At 40.3% G+C, this 16,594-nt stretch overlaps 1 protein-coding gene across 2 annotated transcripts in view; it reads left to right on the top strand.

The window, feature by feature from the left end:
• The first annotated feature begins 5,148 nt into the window (after positions 1 to 5,148).
• Positions 5,149 to 16,594, top strand: part of WFS1 (wolframin ER transmembrane glycoprotein) — a 30,789-nt gene continuing 19,343 nt past the window's right edge. The window contains exon 1 of one of the 2 annotated variants that reach the window (XM_062493366.1): positions 5,149 to 5,335. In XM_062493366.1, coding sequence (XP_062349350.1) covers positions 5,149 to 5,335 — 187 coding nt within the window. Of the gene's footprint in view, positions 5,336 to 13,361; positions 13,618 to 16,594 lie in introns of those variants that run through there. The other variant, XM_062493367.1, reaches the window with a different exon arrangement.

The raw sequence follows: 16,594 nt of genomic DNA, 5'->3' as shown, positions 1-16,594 counted from the left end.
CCCTCATACAAACTGTCTCAGCTGTAAAGGCCCTCACCTCTGGAAGGCCATATCCACCAGACATTCCTGTGAGAGGCAGCTGAGGGGGTGTCATAATCCATCAAAGACCCCCCCCCAAGGTGCTGCCCAGACTGATTCCTGAAGCCTTGCAGCAGAGCACTTCATGTGATGCAAGGGGATGCAACAGATCCAGTGTCTGTTGTGAGACTGTCAGAAATTGCACTCCCTGTCAAGAAATACCCGAGCATTCTCACCTGGCACAAATGTGTATCAATCCATTGAACCCCGTGTTTTCTGGGGACCCTCACCACCAAGAAAACCAGATGGAGACAATCAACAGGACACAACTGGGATCCACAGTGGTGATATTTTCTACTTAATCTGTCTCTGTCATTATCTTCCTCTCCCTCACCTCTTTTTTTCTATTTCTTTCTTTTTCTTTTCTCTCTCTCATTTCCTGTTAAATAAGATCCATACTACTGACTTTGGCATATGTTCACATCTGCACCTTAATTTAGGTGGAGGCATGTCACACTAAAAATTTTAAGAACTGATCAAAACACCTATTCAGCCTGGAGAAGGCTCAGAGGGATCTATCAATGTACATGAAGACCTGAAGGGAGAAAGCAAACACAAGCCAGGCTCTTTCCAGTGGTGCCCAGTTAGTTACAAGACCAGTGGACACAAACTGGAACACACTGCCCTCTGAGCAGTGGCACAGGTTGCCCAAGAAGGTGATGGAGTCTTCATCCTTAGGGATAATACTTTATAATAATACTTCAAGAGTACTTAAAGCTATCTGGACAGGGCCCTGGGCAACAAGCCCTAGGTGGCCCTCCATGAGCAGGAAGGAAGAGCAGCTGACCTCATGATGTCCCTTCCAACCTCAACTGTTCTACTGACGCCATGAGTCATAACTGAAATTCAAATAGGAGCTGCGCCAGGTTGTTACAGTACTTCCATGTTTCTTCTCTGTAGCTGTAACTATTTGCAACTGTGATAATGCCAGATGGAAACTCATCATTTGTCATAAAGTAATGCCAAAGTGAAATCAGCAGAATTGATAATGGAAGTTGTCATCATGTCTGAGTTTGGTCTACTCTCACTAACATTATCAGCATTTATATACACATGTGAGTATATAAGGTGTGCATTACAATTCATTTAATGCAAAGGTTTAGTTGGCCTTAACTAAGGACCTGATCAAATTCAGCAATGGCACTAATGTGCATCTTCAGTGTAGGATCAGACATAAGCAACCAAAGAATATTTTACATCAAGACTTGCTGTTGTGAGGGTTAGTAGCCAGTGTCACAATTTTACCTTTGAACTGAGCTCCTCTGGAATGGCTTCTGCCATGTGTGATTCTGCCTGTGCTGGAAAGCACCAGTGGAGGCTTTATTTTACACTTCCTTTTTAGTTATTTTTCCAGCTACCACCCTCATTTCCACCTGTTGCCTGAGCATGTGACATCCATTAAGCACACACAAGAAATATCAAGTAAGTTGTATAAAATATCTTCAAAGAAATGCAAATAGCAGGGGGAGCAGATTGCAGAACTTTGTCATATCAGAGTTAAGTCATACTGTCAGTCTAAGGAAACAACAGGTAATACATAGCTGGCATTGAGTGTTCCTGATGAAACCACATTACACTCAGACTACAAGTGATCTTAAACGTGGTTTGTTTTTTTTCAAATTTAAGTTTATTTTGAAGTATACAGAAGCTTAGCCATGTTTGTTTGAACTTCTGTGTTTAAAAAAAAAATTATGCCTTCCAAGGCAAGGAAATAATGACACAGGGGACGACATTTTTGTGTGGAGATTAAAAGAAACTCAACAAGTAGTGACCAAGAAGAGTTAACTGAGGTGTAAAAAAATGAAAGCTCTGCATGATCTCCTTCAAACTTGGAACTTGTGAAAATCAACAAAGTAACTTACATGAATGACTGAAGTTTAAAATTAATCTCCTATTTTGAATTTGTAATTGTTTGTTTGATTTGGGTCAAACTTGGAACTTGTGAAAATCAACAAAGTAACTTATATGAATGACTGAGGTTTAAATTTAATCTCCTGCTTTGAATTTCTAGCTTGTTTGTTTGATTGGGGATTTAATTGGAAACTATACCAAAGTACCTATATAGGAACCTTGACTTATTTAAAGAGCTCGAAAATAAAACTTATTTCTAAAAGTACTAAGTTCACCATCAAAACAATACTTATCCGTAAGTTTACAGTTCGCTTTCTGCCCAGAAGCCTTACACTTATGTGGCAGAAATGCTAGTAGATGTAGCAGCAATAACTTAGAGGACATTTAAAAAGCGGGTTACTGCCCTTTTCCCTCATTCCCTTCGCTCCTGTACCGAGAAACCCGGCGCTAGGGGGAAGGATCCAGGGCAGCACCGGGGCTGGCTCCCACCGACCCTGCGGAGCTACCCTGCCGGAGCAGGGCTGTACCCGCACCGGGCCCGGGACAGGGACCCGGACCCACACCCTGACCTACACCCGGACCGGGACCCGGACCCACACCCGGACCGGGACCTACACCCGGACCCACACCCTGACCGGGACCGGGACCCGGACCCACACCCTGACCGGGACCCGGACCCACACCCTGACCCACATCCGGACCGGGACAGGGACCCGGACCCACACCCTGACCTACACCCGGACCGGGACCTACACCCGGACCCACACCCTGACCGGGACCTACACCGTGACCTACACCCTGACCGGGACCGGGACCCGGACCCACACCCTGACCCACATCCGGACTGGGACCTACACCGTGACCTACACCCTGACCGGGACCGGGACCGGGACCCGGACCCACACCCGGACCCGCACCAGGCCCGCGACAGGGACCCGGACCCACACCAGGACCCGGCTGCCTCCGCCCGCCTCGCCCGGCGCCGCCATCTTGCAGCTGCCCAAGCCGTTCCCCGTCCTGACACCCCCTCGGCCCATCCCCGCCCGCTGCCACTGTCCAGGGCTCGGCCGCACACGACAGCACCTCTCGGTACTGCAGCCCGGCCGCCACCCGCCCCTCCGCCTCGCCAGCCCCGCGCGACCGCCACCACCTCCGCCTCCTGCCGCCGGCCCCGCCCGTCCCCGGCGAGGCCTCGCCGGAGCTCTCCCCGGGAGCGGAGGGCGGTGAGCGGCAGCGGAGAGAGGACGGGAGGGCAGGGCAGGGGCGGGGGCCGATGGGCGGGGAAGCGCCGCCCCCAGGGCTGCGGGCTGCCGGCGGAGCTCCAGTCGGCGTCCGGCCGCCTCCGGAGCCGCGGGGAGGTTCGTCAGCGGAGGTGCGCGGTGCTGACTTCGCCCGGCCGGGCTCGGTGAGCGTCTGGGACGGGACCCCGCGTAGTGCGGCCCGAGCTGCCGCGTCCCTCGCGCCCCGCTGGGGCTCCGTGGCCTTCCGGAGAGGCAGGGCCGCTCGGGCACTCCCGGACCTCGGGGGCAGCGAGGCCGAGCGAGCGCCGGTGCTCCCGACTGGAGCGGCTGGCGGCGGTGGGCGCGGAGTCGCCGCCCGCTGGCTTGTGAACAAGCCAGAGGAAAAGTTAGGGATGCCCTTTGTAGGACGAGCGCAGAGTGACGGGAATATTTTTGTGGGGTGGCCGACAGCGAGGTGAGCTCCTGCGCACGGCTGTGCTGGAGCGGTGCCGGCGCTGTCCGTTCTGGAAGGAGCCGGTCCCGGTCCCGGTCCCGGAGCCGTCCCTGCCGCACATCCCCCGCGGGGCGCCTCGGGCGCGGCCTGGCTGCGCTCGCCGTCCCTCTTCCGAAGCGCTAAGGTCAAGTTAAAGCTGGAGGCACAGTAACTTTTGTGATTGTATAATGGTTAAAAATACTCATGCTGGTTTTCCGGGAAGGTATTTTAATCTCTGTGTTTTCCGAGGACTGTTTGAAGGTTGAACTGAACTGTGTTGGTTTATTTATAACTTGATGTAGAAACATAATACAGGAACGCATTTACTTGTATCAGTAAAATATTTTCTGGTTTAGGGAAGTTTAATTTTGGTAGCCAAGTTGCAAATTGCAAGTAATATGTTTGGTAGTGGTGACATTGCTGCTACTCTTAGCACCCTGTTGTGATTTTAGTGTCCTTTGAGTGGAGAAAGTTGTTGGTTAAGTGATGTTTGTGGTTTTGGCTATACTACTTTTATCTTTACAAGGACATCTTCAGGTCGGCATTCTGAATTAATTCTGTATTTATACAGAACTTAAAAATATTGTTTATTGCCAGAAATATTCGACAATGCTCCTTGCAAATTAATTAACTCAGGGAAGTTGTTCTTAAGCAGCAAGGGTTACTATGTGTTATGCTGTGATAGTATATGAATTCCTTAGTACATTTGTCTTGTGAAAGCTAAACTTTCCATAGGCATTTTTAAGCAAGTTTACTTATTTAGGGAACTTTTTACCACAGAGCAGAGATTTCCTCTTGTTTTTGAGAGGGCTTATAGTTGAAACGCCCCCTTGTGTAAGGCCTTTGCCTTCCTGCCATGTATGAATAATTTATTTTTTAAAATGGCACATGAAAGTATTTAAAACTTATTTTGAATCATGGGCATTTAAGTTGGTAATATCTAAAAACAGCATCCCTGGTGGTGTTCCTCCTCTGATTTCTCATACAGAGTTCTACATCTCCTCGTTTGCCTTCTTATCATTATTGACTTTCTCTGTCTCCTGAGTAGGTGATGACAGAGGCCAAACCAGGCCTTTGATACGAAATAAATATTTCTGTTATTATAGACTTGCCCATAAAAAGTTAGGGGCTAGTCTTTATTTCTAGCATGTATAAGTAGAACTTTAAATTCAAAGAAGAAATTTATATTCAGCATTTACAGGATTGATTGTTAGTTTTACCATTTGTTTACACTTGAAACCCAATTATTATTAGTTAGGAAAAAAAGCAATCACTGTTCTGGCACAATACTGTATATATGGTCAGACTCAGCTATAGCTGCTCATGCTCACAATTACTGAAGAGTGTATAATAAATCTTAAAATTGCTATCAGCCTTCTTGCTGTTTTCTGGGATTTTTGTTTACCTAATTACACAAATACATTCAGATTTCAAATTTTTATTCAGTTTTACATTGTAACCATGCTTTCTGATAATTACTCATTATTTTCCTCTTTGGCAGCTAAAATGAATTCAGATCCTGGTCCCAACACAAGTCCTTCTCACCCCCACCAGCATTTTGGAAGGTCCCAGCTAAATGCTGCTCCTGTGGACCGTGGTGAGAGCAGTCAGAGACCTGGCACATCTTCAGCAGATTCTGCAGCATCTTCAGTTCCTGGCTACTCCCGTAGCAGGGAGAAAATAGAAAAAATGGGTAAGTATGAAAGGAATTCTTATGCAAAATCAGCTTAGATTAAACATTGGGAGATTATTATGTGTATATGTATTCTAAATTTTGTTTAAAGACACTGTTAAGTAGGAAAATTAATTCCTCTAATTTCTTTTAACCTGTTGTTGTGGAAGAGTCTTTTCTACTTCATCTTCCTCCATGCATATTTTCAAGTTTTCCTATCTAATTTTTCAGGTGTGTACAAAGCAATAGGAAAGAACTTTATTTGAAAAATTGGCAGGGAGATTTAATTAAATTTAGCATAATGTTTCAATTTTAATTTCTTTATTTGGCCTGAATACATGCTACAACTATAGCTTTAATGTGAATGCTAATGTGGATGCAGAAGATACTACTGTAATGTAGACTGAGGGAATAAGCTGGTACATGAAGCCAAAATTGAAATTAATATTAGCAGAAAGATAAGAATTTGGATTTACAGTCATATACCATGAAAGGCAGAATGATGGGGTTCTTTTCCCCCAGTTGCTGTGACACCATTGAATTTTAAAGATTCTGGAAACCAATGGGATGAGAGAAATGTCTGTGTGAAATGTAGAACAAAAAATACCTGGCTCGTGTATTCACCTGCTGAGTTCCAGTTTTAATTCAGTTTGTAATCTAACACTAGTGCAAGATGGTCCTGTGCTCAGAGTCTAGCAAATCTCTTGCTCTCTAACTTTCTTCAAAATTGGACTTTTGATTGTGGAACTGCTTATGTACGTGCCCTTATATTCAGAAATGTGAGTCTCTCTATTGAAGGTAATAAGGTTATCGAAGAATTTAAAAATTATTACATGTGTAACTATCTGTGTGGCACATAGCAGATGCAACTGAACTATGCACATAGTTCAGGTCATTATTATGGCTGTGTCAGCAAATCTATTTTTTGCATCTAATTCAATTATTGCTAATTTAGAGTCAGTGCTAACAGATATGTTTTCTTTCTTCATTTTCCAGTTTCTTAGTATGCTTCAACAGGGAAAGGATAGTAACTATAATAGTAATATGGTATGTTATTATCTTGGGCTTAGTTACACTGTGATTTGAAAAAGCAATACATAAGTTTCTGTTGTTGGTGCCAACATTCATGCAAGATTCTGGAACTCAACACAAGCTGTTTAGCAGTGTTTTGCATGTAGCTTCTGTCAGCTATTCTTTTCTAGCTAATTTAGAGGTTTTCTTACTCTACACAAATGTTGGACTTCTAAAATCACACTGATTTTTATCTTAGTTCTCTTTACAGTCCTGTGTATTTGCTAATGATCCCTACCTATGCAGCACTGTATTAGAGATGCTGCTTATTAGTGCTCCTGTAAAAGAGGGCTTTTGAACATTGATGGTATTTCTCCTTTTCAGTGGTGACTTATTCCTGATTGCTTTAAATCTCTTCCCATTAAAATATTATGGCCTGGTGCCACTGTCATTGCCTTTCCCATACCCTTCTTAATATATGCAAGTATTTAATGCAGCAGAATGAGCTACCATTGCCATAGTGTCTTGCTGGAGTCTCTCACGACCAAGATTTTAGTGGATTTAGTTAGAAAATGTCTTCAATAACGCATAATACAGTATTTTCTTATATGTCTGTTTCAGAGTTATGCTGTTTGTCATAGTGCTAACAGTTTCTAGAACTGAACACTATATTAAAAGAAAGGAAGTTCTGGTTTGAACTTAAAAATGGGCATTTTAGTAGGACTTCAGAAAGAAGTGCAAATAAAAATAAAAATTCGAAGATGTACATATGAAAACAAATACAAAAGAAACTGATATGTCAAACAGAAAATTGGCACTTCAGAAATTCTCAAAATATTTGAACTGACAAGGTATTCCTTGGAATCACTAGAGCACTTACCAATAAAAAATGTTCAAGTTTTTCATAGGTCTAGGAAAAGTGAATGGTTTGGACTCTCAGCCAGGGCATGTTGTGGTTTGGTTGTATGAAAGGAAATATGCTCCAGACCAGATGTTCTGGGAAGGGCTGCTCCGACTTCTTTCTTGGAAGATTAAGAAGTCAGGTAATTTTCACTAGTCACTGTGATCATGACTAACTCAGAGTGATGGTGAAGAGGATAGAAAACATGAGCACACTGATATACAGAAAACTGTCTCAAATCTTACTAAATACACAGAGCACTCCTCTTTAATAATTACTTAAATTCTTGCTCAAATTTAAATCACTCTTACAAATTGAAGTTTGTATGATTTTTAATATCTATGATTTCTGTTTGAGAACTGAAAATGTACTGTGCATATCTCAATTACCTGGAAAGGCAGTTTCAGCTCAGGACTCTTTACCCCATGCCCATGTGCCCTTCCTGCACAGAAAGTCACTGGTATCCTGGGCTACGATAGTTGAAACATTGCCCAAGAGGTGGAAGGAGATCCTTCCCCTCCAGTCAGAATTGGAGTGCTTCATCCTGTTCTGGACTACCCAGTACATGAGACATGGAGAAAGTTCAGCAAAGGGCCACAGAGATGATGATCTGCAGCATCTCTCCTCTGGGAGACATCTGAGAGAGCTGGGACTATTCAGCCCAGTGGGAGAGAAGGCTCAGGGTGGATCTATCAATGTGCATAAACAGCTGAAGGTAGGGTGCAAAAAGGATGGAGCCACGATCTTTCCAGTAGTCCCCAACACAAGGACCAGAGACAGCTGGAACAAACAGGAGGTTCCCTTTGACTATCAGTAAGCACTTTTTTTGTTTTTCCTTTGAGGGTGACTGAGCACTGGCACAGATCACCCAGAGAGGATGGAATCTGCATCTGATGAGATACTCAAAAACTATGTGGACGTGGTCCTGGGCAGCCAAGTTAAATGGACCTGCATGAGCAGAGGTGATTTCCAGCAGTCTTTTCTAACCTCCAACCATTTTACTAGCTGATGTAATATTCTTGACACCATATCTGTATTTCTGATCTGTGCTTTTTTTTTCCCAGTTTTTGTTAATATACGCTGTGTTTAAGGCTTTAGCATCAAAGTGAATGTTAAGTAATTTGTTTCCTGGAAGCACACATCACATCATCTATTCCATATCCATAGCATTACCCTATCTTATGGTGTAATTCAGCAAATTAATGAATGCCTTGTCTCTGACTCAGTAAAGCACTTAAACACACACATATCCACAGCAGCACAAGTACTTCCTTTGGATCAAATGCTTACACTGCCATTTTTTCCCACAATTTTTCAGTCTCTATTCTGCTAATGTATCATTAGGTAGTGTTTATGTTATTCCTTGAACAGTTTTTTTCACAATGGGAGGTAACAGGGCTTTGAGAATTTATCGAGCAAATAAAATCTGGATTTAATGAAAAGAATATTCAATATCAATATCGTTAGGATAATTTGTAGATACAGGTTTAGTTGTGTTAAAAAAAGAAAAGGAAGGCATTCCTATGTCTACCCAAAACTCTTGGATTCTGTTTATGTGGGGTTTTGGTTTTCCATTCCTTGCATATGTAGGAATGGAATGAATATCAATACATCAGCTTTCATGTTTAAAAACAAATGAGAAAAAAATTGTTACTCTTTCAAGATGTTCATGAACAGGGAGCTTATTAGTGAGCAAAGCGTATACACTACTAATTAGGGCTCCTGAAATTTTAAAGCCATGGAGTCATCAGTATCCATGTAAGCAAGTTACAGGAGAGTTCATGTACAGCAGGGAAGACCAGTGTCTGCTTGCTAGTAAAGTGTTTTGAAACAGACTAAGACTCTAATCTCGTAAGATACTTCTGTGCCTCTCAGGTGCACAGGTCCCTCAGTTTCTGGTCCAGGTGCTACATACCCCTTTCTGGTTTCTGTGTTTCATCCACTCTGTAGAATCTCCTTCCTTCAGATACAGCCTTAAAGCAACATGAAAAGACTGCTCTCGGATGAGATCTCTGGAGCTCCCAACACCAAATTCGTCCAAGTAGGCTTAAAAACCATCATTCTTGCTAGAGACACCATTTCCTCTACTTAAACATAAAGCAGAGCTAGGAAAAAGCACTTTCGCCATGGTGACTTAGTTAGGATGTGAGTATCTTTAGTACTGCTGCTATTAATGTGTTTTGAAAGAGATGCCTGAGTCTGCAGTCAAGGTAAGTGCCTTGTATTGCTGAGTTAGAAAGTAGGTCTATGTGTCCCAGTAGATGCTTTGATTCAGATGAAAGGTAAGCAGAATTGAGAGAAACTTTTCACAATACAGTGGTGATCAGATACTTGACTGTGATGTCTGGATTCAGATAACTGCTTCAATTCAGCCACAGTGATAACTTGAACCGGATGACTCTCGTCCTAGGTGAACTTTTATTGTGCTGCAGGTTATCTGAAAGAGTTACCATTTCTTGCAATGCTTAAGTACTTTCAAGCGTGTAAAGTGTCTTTCTTAAGAATTGACTTTCTGCCAGTCAGCAGGTAAAAGAGGTCATGCTAGGATGCTAAAGAAACTGGGGAGAAGATGGTAATTTTTCATATGTGCATGAAACAGATTACTGGTTTATTACATCATTCTTGCACATTTGCTGGCCAGTAAGGTTGGAAAGCAGAAATTGCAAATCTAAGTTTCAGTGCTTGAAGAAAGGTCTGTTTGGTTAAGGAACTAGCTGGGGTTTTTTGTCTGTGGTTTTGCTATAATCTCTTGTTCTAGAATTGAGAACACATGGGAAGGTGTTTGTACAGAGATCCTTGCAGACAGAAAGCAATTTCTTATATTTTGTTTGTAGATCTACAGAGTTCTGTGTGTAATTATGTTGTGAAAGTTTTATGTACCTTAGGAAGAAAATTATTAATTGGCTGGCTTCAAATTTATAAATAGTAAAAAAAATATTTTTTAAACAGTTTACAATGCATTGCAAGAATTTACAAAAGTGTGTCTCCAAGGCATTGCTAAATGATAGCTAACAAATAGGGAATCTTTCTAATCTACAAATATTTTCCAAGTGTTACCCTCTTCCACTTAAGGTTACAAAGAGCCTTTGCTTCAAAGTTCTATTTTAGCACTTCCATCTCTTTATTTTTTGGCAGTTAGCTATTACAGACTAACTCTTGTGACAAAGTGAAATGTTTGTGCAAAGCTTGAAGAAATCTTAGGAAAACCTTTGATTATTTGAAGGGGAGGATTATGCGCTGACGTATTAATTGCTTAACAATTTATCTGTCAGTTTATTAATGCCCCTTCAAACTTTACCTTTAAATGCTCAGGCTCCTAGAAAGCTCATTTGCCAGGCATTGCTGTGGGAGAGAAAGAATTCTATCCAAACAAAAGTTAATGACTGTATTTTCTGATAAAATTCTGGGACATCATCATTGTTGGTGCAGAACAATGGAAATGGGCTTTTTCATGTCTGCTGCTATTGTCAGTAATATGCTGGTATTTTTACTCTATATGGGAGGAGGATGGAACACCCATTTATTTGAGGAAACATTCTCCCATCTTTCTTTCTTCCACCATTTGAAATGCATAAATGGGTTTTTTGGCTGATACTACTGCTAACAATTTTTTACATTACATGTGATGAACCAGATCCTGGAAGGTGACCTAGCTGAGTCTTCATCCATTATTTTCCAGGTGGATCAATTTCCTAATCCATTTATGATAACAAAATTTCTAGCGTAGTCCCAGGGTGCTGGAAGAAAGGAGGGTAGAAAGGCAAGAGCTATACTCATATTAGTGAATCATGTAATGAAATGGGAGTGGCCCTATACATTCTTTTGTGCAAAGAACTTGACATTCCTTTCGTACAAATTTTAAAATTTAATCTAGTGGTTGGAATCTTTCAATTCAATTTCCTTCAGAAAAGATCCAGTATATGTGTTCCACTGTGCAAACAAATCCCTGTTCCACGACAGTAATCAAGGAGAGACTTGGAGCTGCTGTGTTGCTGGAGGGCCCCTTGCAGCAGCAGCACCCCCACTTCATTGTGAAAGTTAGAAGATGAGTCTGGCAACAGTAAAATGAGGAGTAAAGGTAATGCTTTGAAAAGGTAATTATTAGAAGTGCTTTTTTAAGCCACTGGATTTGTGCACTTGCTAAAAAGTTGGAATGTTCCTTTTTTAAAGGCCCCTCTGTTTTGACAGTAAATGAACTGCTGGAGTGTCAGTGTGGTGAAGTGCTCAAACTGCAGAATTGCTGAAATTCCATGTGCATTGTGCAGGTTGTTATGATAACTTTGTCTGCACCTACAAAAATATGTGGGCATGGTGAGCTCTATGGTCTCAGCTTCTCACACTGTTTTTCATTTCTTTCTCTTCTCTCTCTCTTTTTTTCTTTATTTCTTTTTCTTTTGTTTTTTTTTTTTTTTGGTGGTAGGGGTTAATATTGATGTTCATCATCTAAGAAATGACAAAATGCTAATTTATTTTTAACTCTATGGTTTTGGAACTGCAGATTTATGTTAGATTTTTCCCAGCTCATCCATAAAGGATTCAATAAGAGATGCCTGTATAGAAAAAGCAGCAGGACTGGCTCATTAGTTACATGTAAAATTATTTTAATAATTTTAAAAGATCATTGTACAGTAATAGCTATGCTAGAAAAATACAGATTTGAAGAACGTTTTTTTCCTCCTCTTTTAAAATTTATAGTCTATAATATCACTCTTAGTCTTACACCTACGTTATTTTTTCCCCTGTTGTTCTGACAATTTACATTCATTTTGTGGGGGTGCAGAAGTTGTTCCCATTTCAATTTAATGCTATTTGATGACTTGCAACTGTGGTGTGACTAAGACTATTACCATATCTACACGTGCATTGCTCCTCCCAGAGAAAGTGGAGTTGAGTCCTAGACTTGAACAGCCCTGTAAACAAATGTTATTCCCTTCTCTCCCATCACTGTTATCACCTTTTAAAATAGAATGCCTGCCATAGCATGGTAGTATAAGAACTCTTGAGTTGTTCTTGGGTCAAGTAGGACCAACTTGGGATTTGACCATGGAGGTTAAAGGCATAAAAGAAAAACATGCATTGTACTCGTACTATGCAGTTAAGAATTCAATAGGCTTCTGAATGGATGAAAGAATTCAGCACTCATGGATGAGCATCTAAGCATCTAAAGTTAATAAAACCTTTTTTCAAATTGATGTTGATGTTTGTTGAGCAAAGTATTTCTTCTTCTTCTCCTCCAGTCATTCCTCTGTGTACAAACCATGTTTATGACATGATTGATTCCACTTTTAAATGGAATGTCAGTCTTTCCAGGAACTTTACTCCTACATAGTTAGTGCACACAATACCACTGTGCTTTTGCAACTTGTGGGAAGTCAGTAGGAGGATTTCTCTAGAGACCCAGGCTGGCTTTCCTGTGCACTGAAAGCTCAACAGAACAATCCAATGATAAAAAAAAAATGTTAGAACTTGAATTTATTGTTATAAAATGTAGAGATCAACTTTTTCTAAAAGTATCTATCTACCTGTGGATGAATGAAAGAGATCTGAGATCTTAGGAGATGAGCTTACACAGCATCCTCTAACAAAAGATATTATTCTTATTTTGCATTTATTGTGTATGCCTTCACTCCTAAGGGTGTCTGAGATTCTAAAAAGCTTTTTTCATAGTGAAAATAAAATCTGCAATAAAAATCTGTATGGTGTTCCCTGAAATTGTTGAATTTGTTTGATTTTTTTTTTATTAACTTACCAGGTTTGTGCTTACAGAAATAACTTTTTCTGCATAAAATGCAGTGTAACACTATCAGAACTCTCACCATGCACTTCCAAAAGAAATTTGACTTTTTATATAGGATGTGACTCCAAAAGAAATACCTCTAGGCAGATTCTGCAGAAAATGTGTTGCTCTACCTGTTTTGGTTGATATCCGTGGGCTGGCACCCCCATTAGCTTTCATTTTGCTACTTTTTCTTGATTATTTATTGCTTGAAAAATAGACTTTGATTATTTACTTTGTATGTGCATGCATTCCTGTTACTTGCTTCCTATCCCATGTTATAAAGTTTACTTCATACTAGCAAATGAGCTATTACTGAAAATCCCCCACAAAAGTAGTTCCTATAGCTAGTGTATTTGATTTGTGAAAATTGTTAAAGCAGGTTCATTCACTCTTCTATCGTAAGTTAGCTGTTATGTTTGTGACATGTTTTTCTGATGGTTCAGTCATTCTTTGGGGTTTGGGTTTTTGTTGTTTTTTTGCTTTCTGTTTTTTAAGTACCACTGTTAGACCAGATGATTACAATACAATCCTGTCATAGTTTTGAACAGTGTAAGAAGACCTCTGCTGGCTTCATGAGATGCTATAACATTTTCTGACTGCACTATAGCAAAGGTAAATACTGGATGAATAGAGGACAAGACTAATGACAGCTGAGCTATAGGAGAAGGATTTCCTTTCAACAGTTGTCTGAAAATCCCATTTAGTCATGCAGAGCTGAAAGATGCCAATACCTCAAGGTAGTCTGCAAATATAGAGGTTTTGCAAATAGATTGTCTTCAGCAGCTGAATGCTTGGTTTGTAGGAATGATGCTTTTTCTAGTTCATTTTGAGTTATTTCTAACAAAGGCATTGAAATCTAGGGAACAGAACACATTTCAAGGCTGTTGAATGCAAACTGAGGATGAAAAATTAGTATTAAAAACTGACTGGCTTCCAGGAAGCTGATTGTCTTTGTAAATATTTATGGTAATAGCTAAGGTCCTTTGGTGCACCACCCTAAATTTTTTTTTTTTGCACAGGATTCATAGCATGTTTTTGACCTTTTACTGGCTATTTCTTTTTCAGTCTAATCCAATGCTGGGTTATATAGGTGCACTTTAGTATTTTCTCTTGTGATACTGGTGGCAAAGACTGCATTTATGATTCTAAACTTAATTGTAGAACTGTCTGGTAGTACTACATAAGCACTTTCATTAATATTAAGAATGGGATAAGCTTTGCGCATTGTACTTCAGAGGCATATTTTTATGGAAATTCTTAGAAAAAAGGTTAAGTAAAAATCTAGCTTCAAGTCTGTCATAATGGAAATCATAGAAGAGGCTTTTTCAAATACAAATAATTCTATATCTGTCTTTTCTGTGCCATGCCAATCTCCACCTACACATTGATTTGTTCATCTTACCTTGTGGAGCATGGTGGGAGGAGTGGAGTTTAGCAGTGAACATAGTTAATTCATACTAGTGTCCTCTCACAGAAGAAGCAAATAATTTTCCTTGTAATTTAGGCAGTACTCTCTTTCAGATTCAATTACAGTAAAGGCTTATTGTTAATGCAGTAAAGTGATGTATGCCTGAAGCTCTAGGTACATACAGTGCTGTGCAATTTGATAAAGTTCAGTCACAAAACTGAACATCAGTGCTCTTCATGGTGTATAGAGAATTTGTTCATATGTGGGAGAAGATCTAATGTCAAAGAAGACATTCTTCACTCCCTGCTCCCACCCTAGTAATTTAGCTGCTGGAAATGCCTGGGGATGAAATCTTGTTCTGTACTACTCCATCAAATGTCTCAATTACTCTTGTCAGTTAATAATGTGAAACTGAGGGAGATGGCTGACATCCTGTGACTTCTTATAAGTAGAAAACCCACTTAAGTAGTGAGCTTTTGGAATAAAGCTAATGAAACATGAAGTGCAGTTTTTCTTTGTCTTGATGCCATCCAGCTTTTTCTTATACCTGAGCTAGCATGGGTGTGTTCCAGTTTAGGAAGGCTCACAGAAGTTGCTGTCAATACTCAGTGCTAATGCTAGAGATTGGTGACAGGCTTTTTCAGGTTCAAGATTCTTGTTACCTTTCTTATGAGAATTGTTTACGCTGTTATTTACAGCATGCCTGTTAGAGACAAGGAGCTTTTTCTAAATGCAGTGCTAGTGCTGTCCTTACTTTATTCAGAATGTTCTTTAACTTCTTGCAGCCTAGACATTTTTGAAAAGCCTTTTTAAACTCACAGAAATATTTGGCATTAGCTAAGTACTTTTAATCTATTCATGCCCTTTAGTTTTTGTCTTTGGAAAGACACTGAATAGTCTCTCTATTTACCTTCTCCATTTCATTCTCCTCAGTTTCTTCCCCAGGTTATAAAGCTCTGTTAATACTGTCTTATTAGCACTGAGCTGTGTTTTTCATAAAATACTGTTACAGCTCTAAGGTGTTACCCTGAGTGATACTAGTTCAGAGCTTATCCCTGTGTGTGCAATGATAAAGTGCCTTTGTGGTTTGCTGTATTTCATTTAGCCTTTTATCACTTAATTAGCCATTAAATACTTGTGCTGGTTTTGCTTGAGTTTTTTGTTGTTGCTTTTGTCCTGAGTAACACAGAATCATTGACAGATTTTGGCACCTTGGCATTAGACCTTTTTTCTTTCATTCACGTATAAATGTATTAAATTATTTAGGCCTTATTTTATATCCCTGTGTGTCTAAATTGATAATCTTTCCCCTGGAAGAATGGAAGTTGTGTTTTTCTAATCTTCACATTCTGTTTCTTAATCTCTCACTTTTCCATGTAACCTGCATTCCAGTTTGTTTAGAGGACTTACGTGAGAAGCCTTGCCCCCTATCTTTAGAGATGTAAATATGAGCTGGATCCACCTGTCCAACCCAGTATATCTTTTTTCTTAATTAGGGAAAAAAATGGGTTTGTATATTTTTTTGTATCCTCCTTAACATTTCAGTTTATTTATTAAATATATTTAAAATCATATCCTGTTTTTGATTGTATCATTTTCTGTGATGTAGTTGAGGTCTTATTATTACTTTCTGACCTTTTTGCTGCTCTGTTTTTTGTCAGTGTGTCCTAGTCACGTTTATTCAAACAAAAGATTAAGGAAACTACATTTAAAACTCTATACCTAAACGTAAAATTTGCAAGATCATTTGGAAGACTGCCTGTTTACCTTTGCTTGGCTCACTTTGTTGGGCCACCTTGATAACAATTTTCACCTGTGTCAACTGTCAGATCTTTTCATGGTATAGTGAAAATGGCTGCATATTTTTCTAGGTGTGTGCTCAGTGAACTTGGAGCTGTGTTCCCACTGGGTAGGACTGAACATACCATTTTGTTGTGCGTATGCTTAGCTGTTCCTGACTGTTTTCAGTCACTGCAGGAATACTTCCTGTACTATAAAATGAGAAGGCCAATCCAGAAGTCTTGTTTTGTAACTTGTCATCTTGGATCCTTTATTCTCCTGAGCACATGGGTTTTATTCTCCTCCTACTGCACATTCCTGTCACTTCTTTGTCTGAGCCCAAATGAATGCATGAAGTCATCATATAGTATGTGTTCCATACAGGTTTCCTTCATACTCTTA

This window comes from Cinclus cinclus, chromosome 5 (genome assembly GCF_963662255.1).
Source record: "Cinclus cinclus chromosome 5, bCinCin1.1, whole genome shotgun sequence".
Classification (NCBI taxonomy): Eukaryota; Metazoa; Chordata; class Aves; order Passeriformes; family Cinclidae; genus Cinclus; species Cinclus cinclus.
This window is presented reverse-complemented; position numbering and strand designations above follow the sequence as displayed.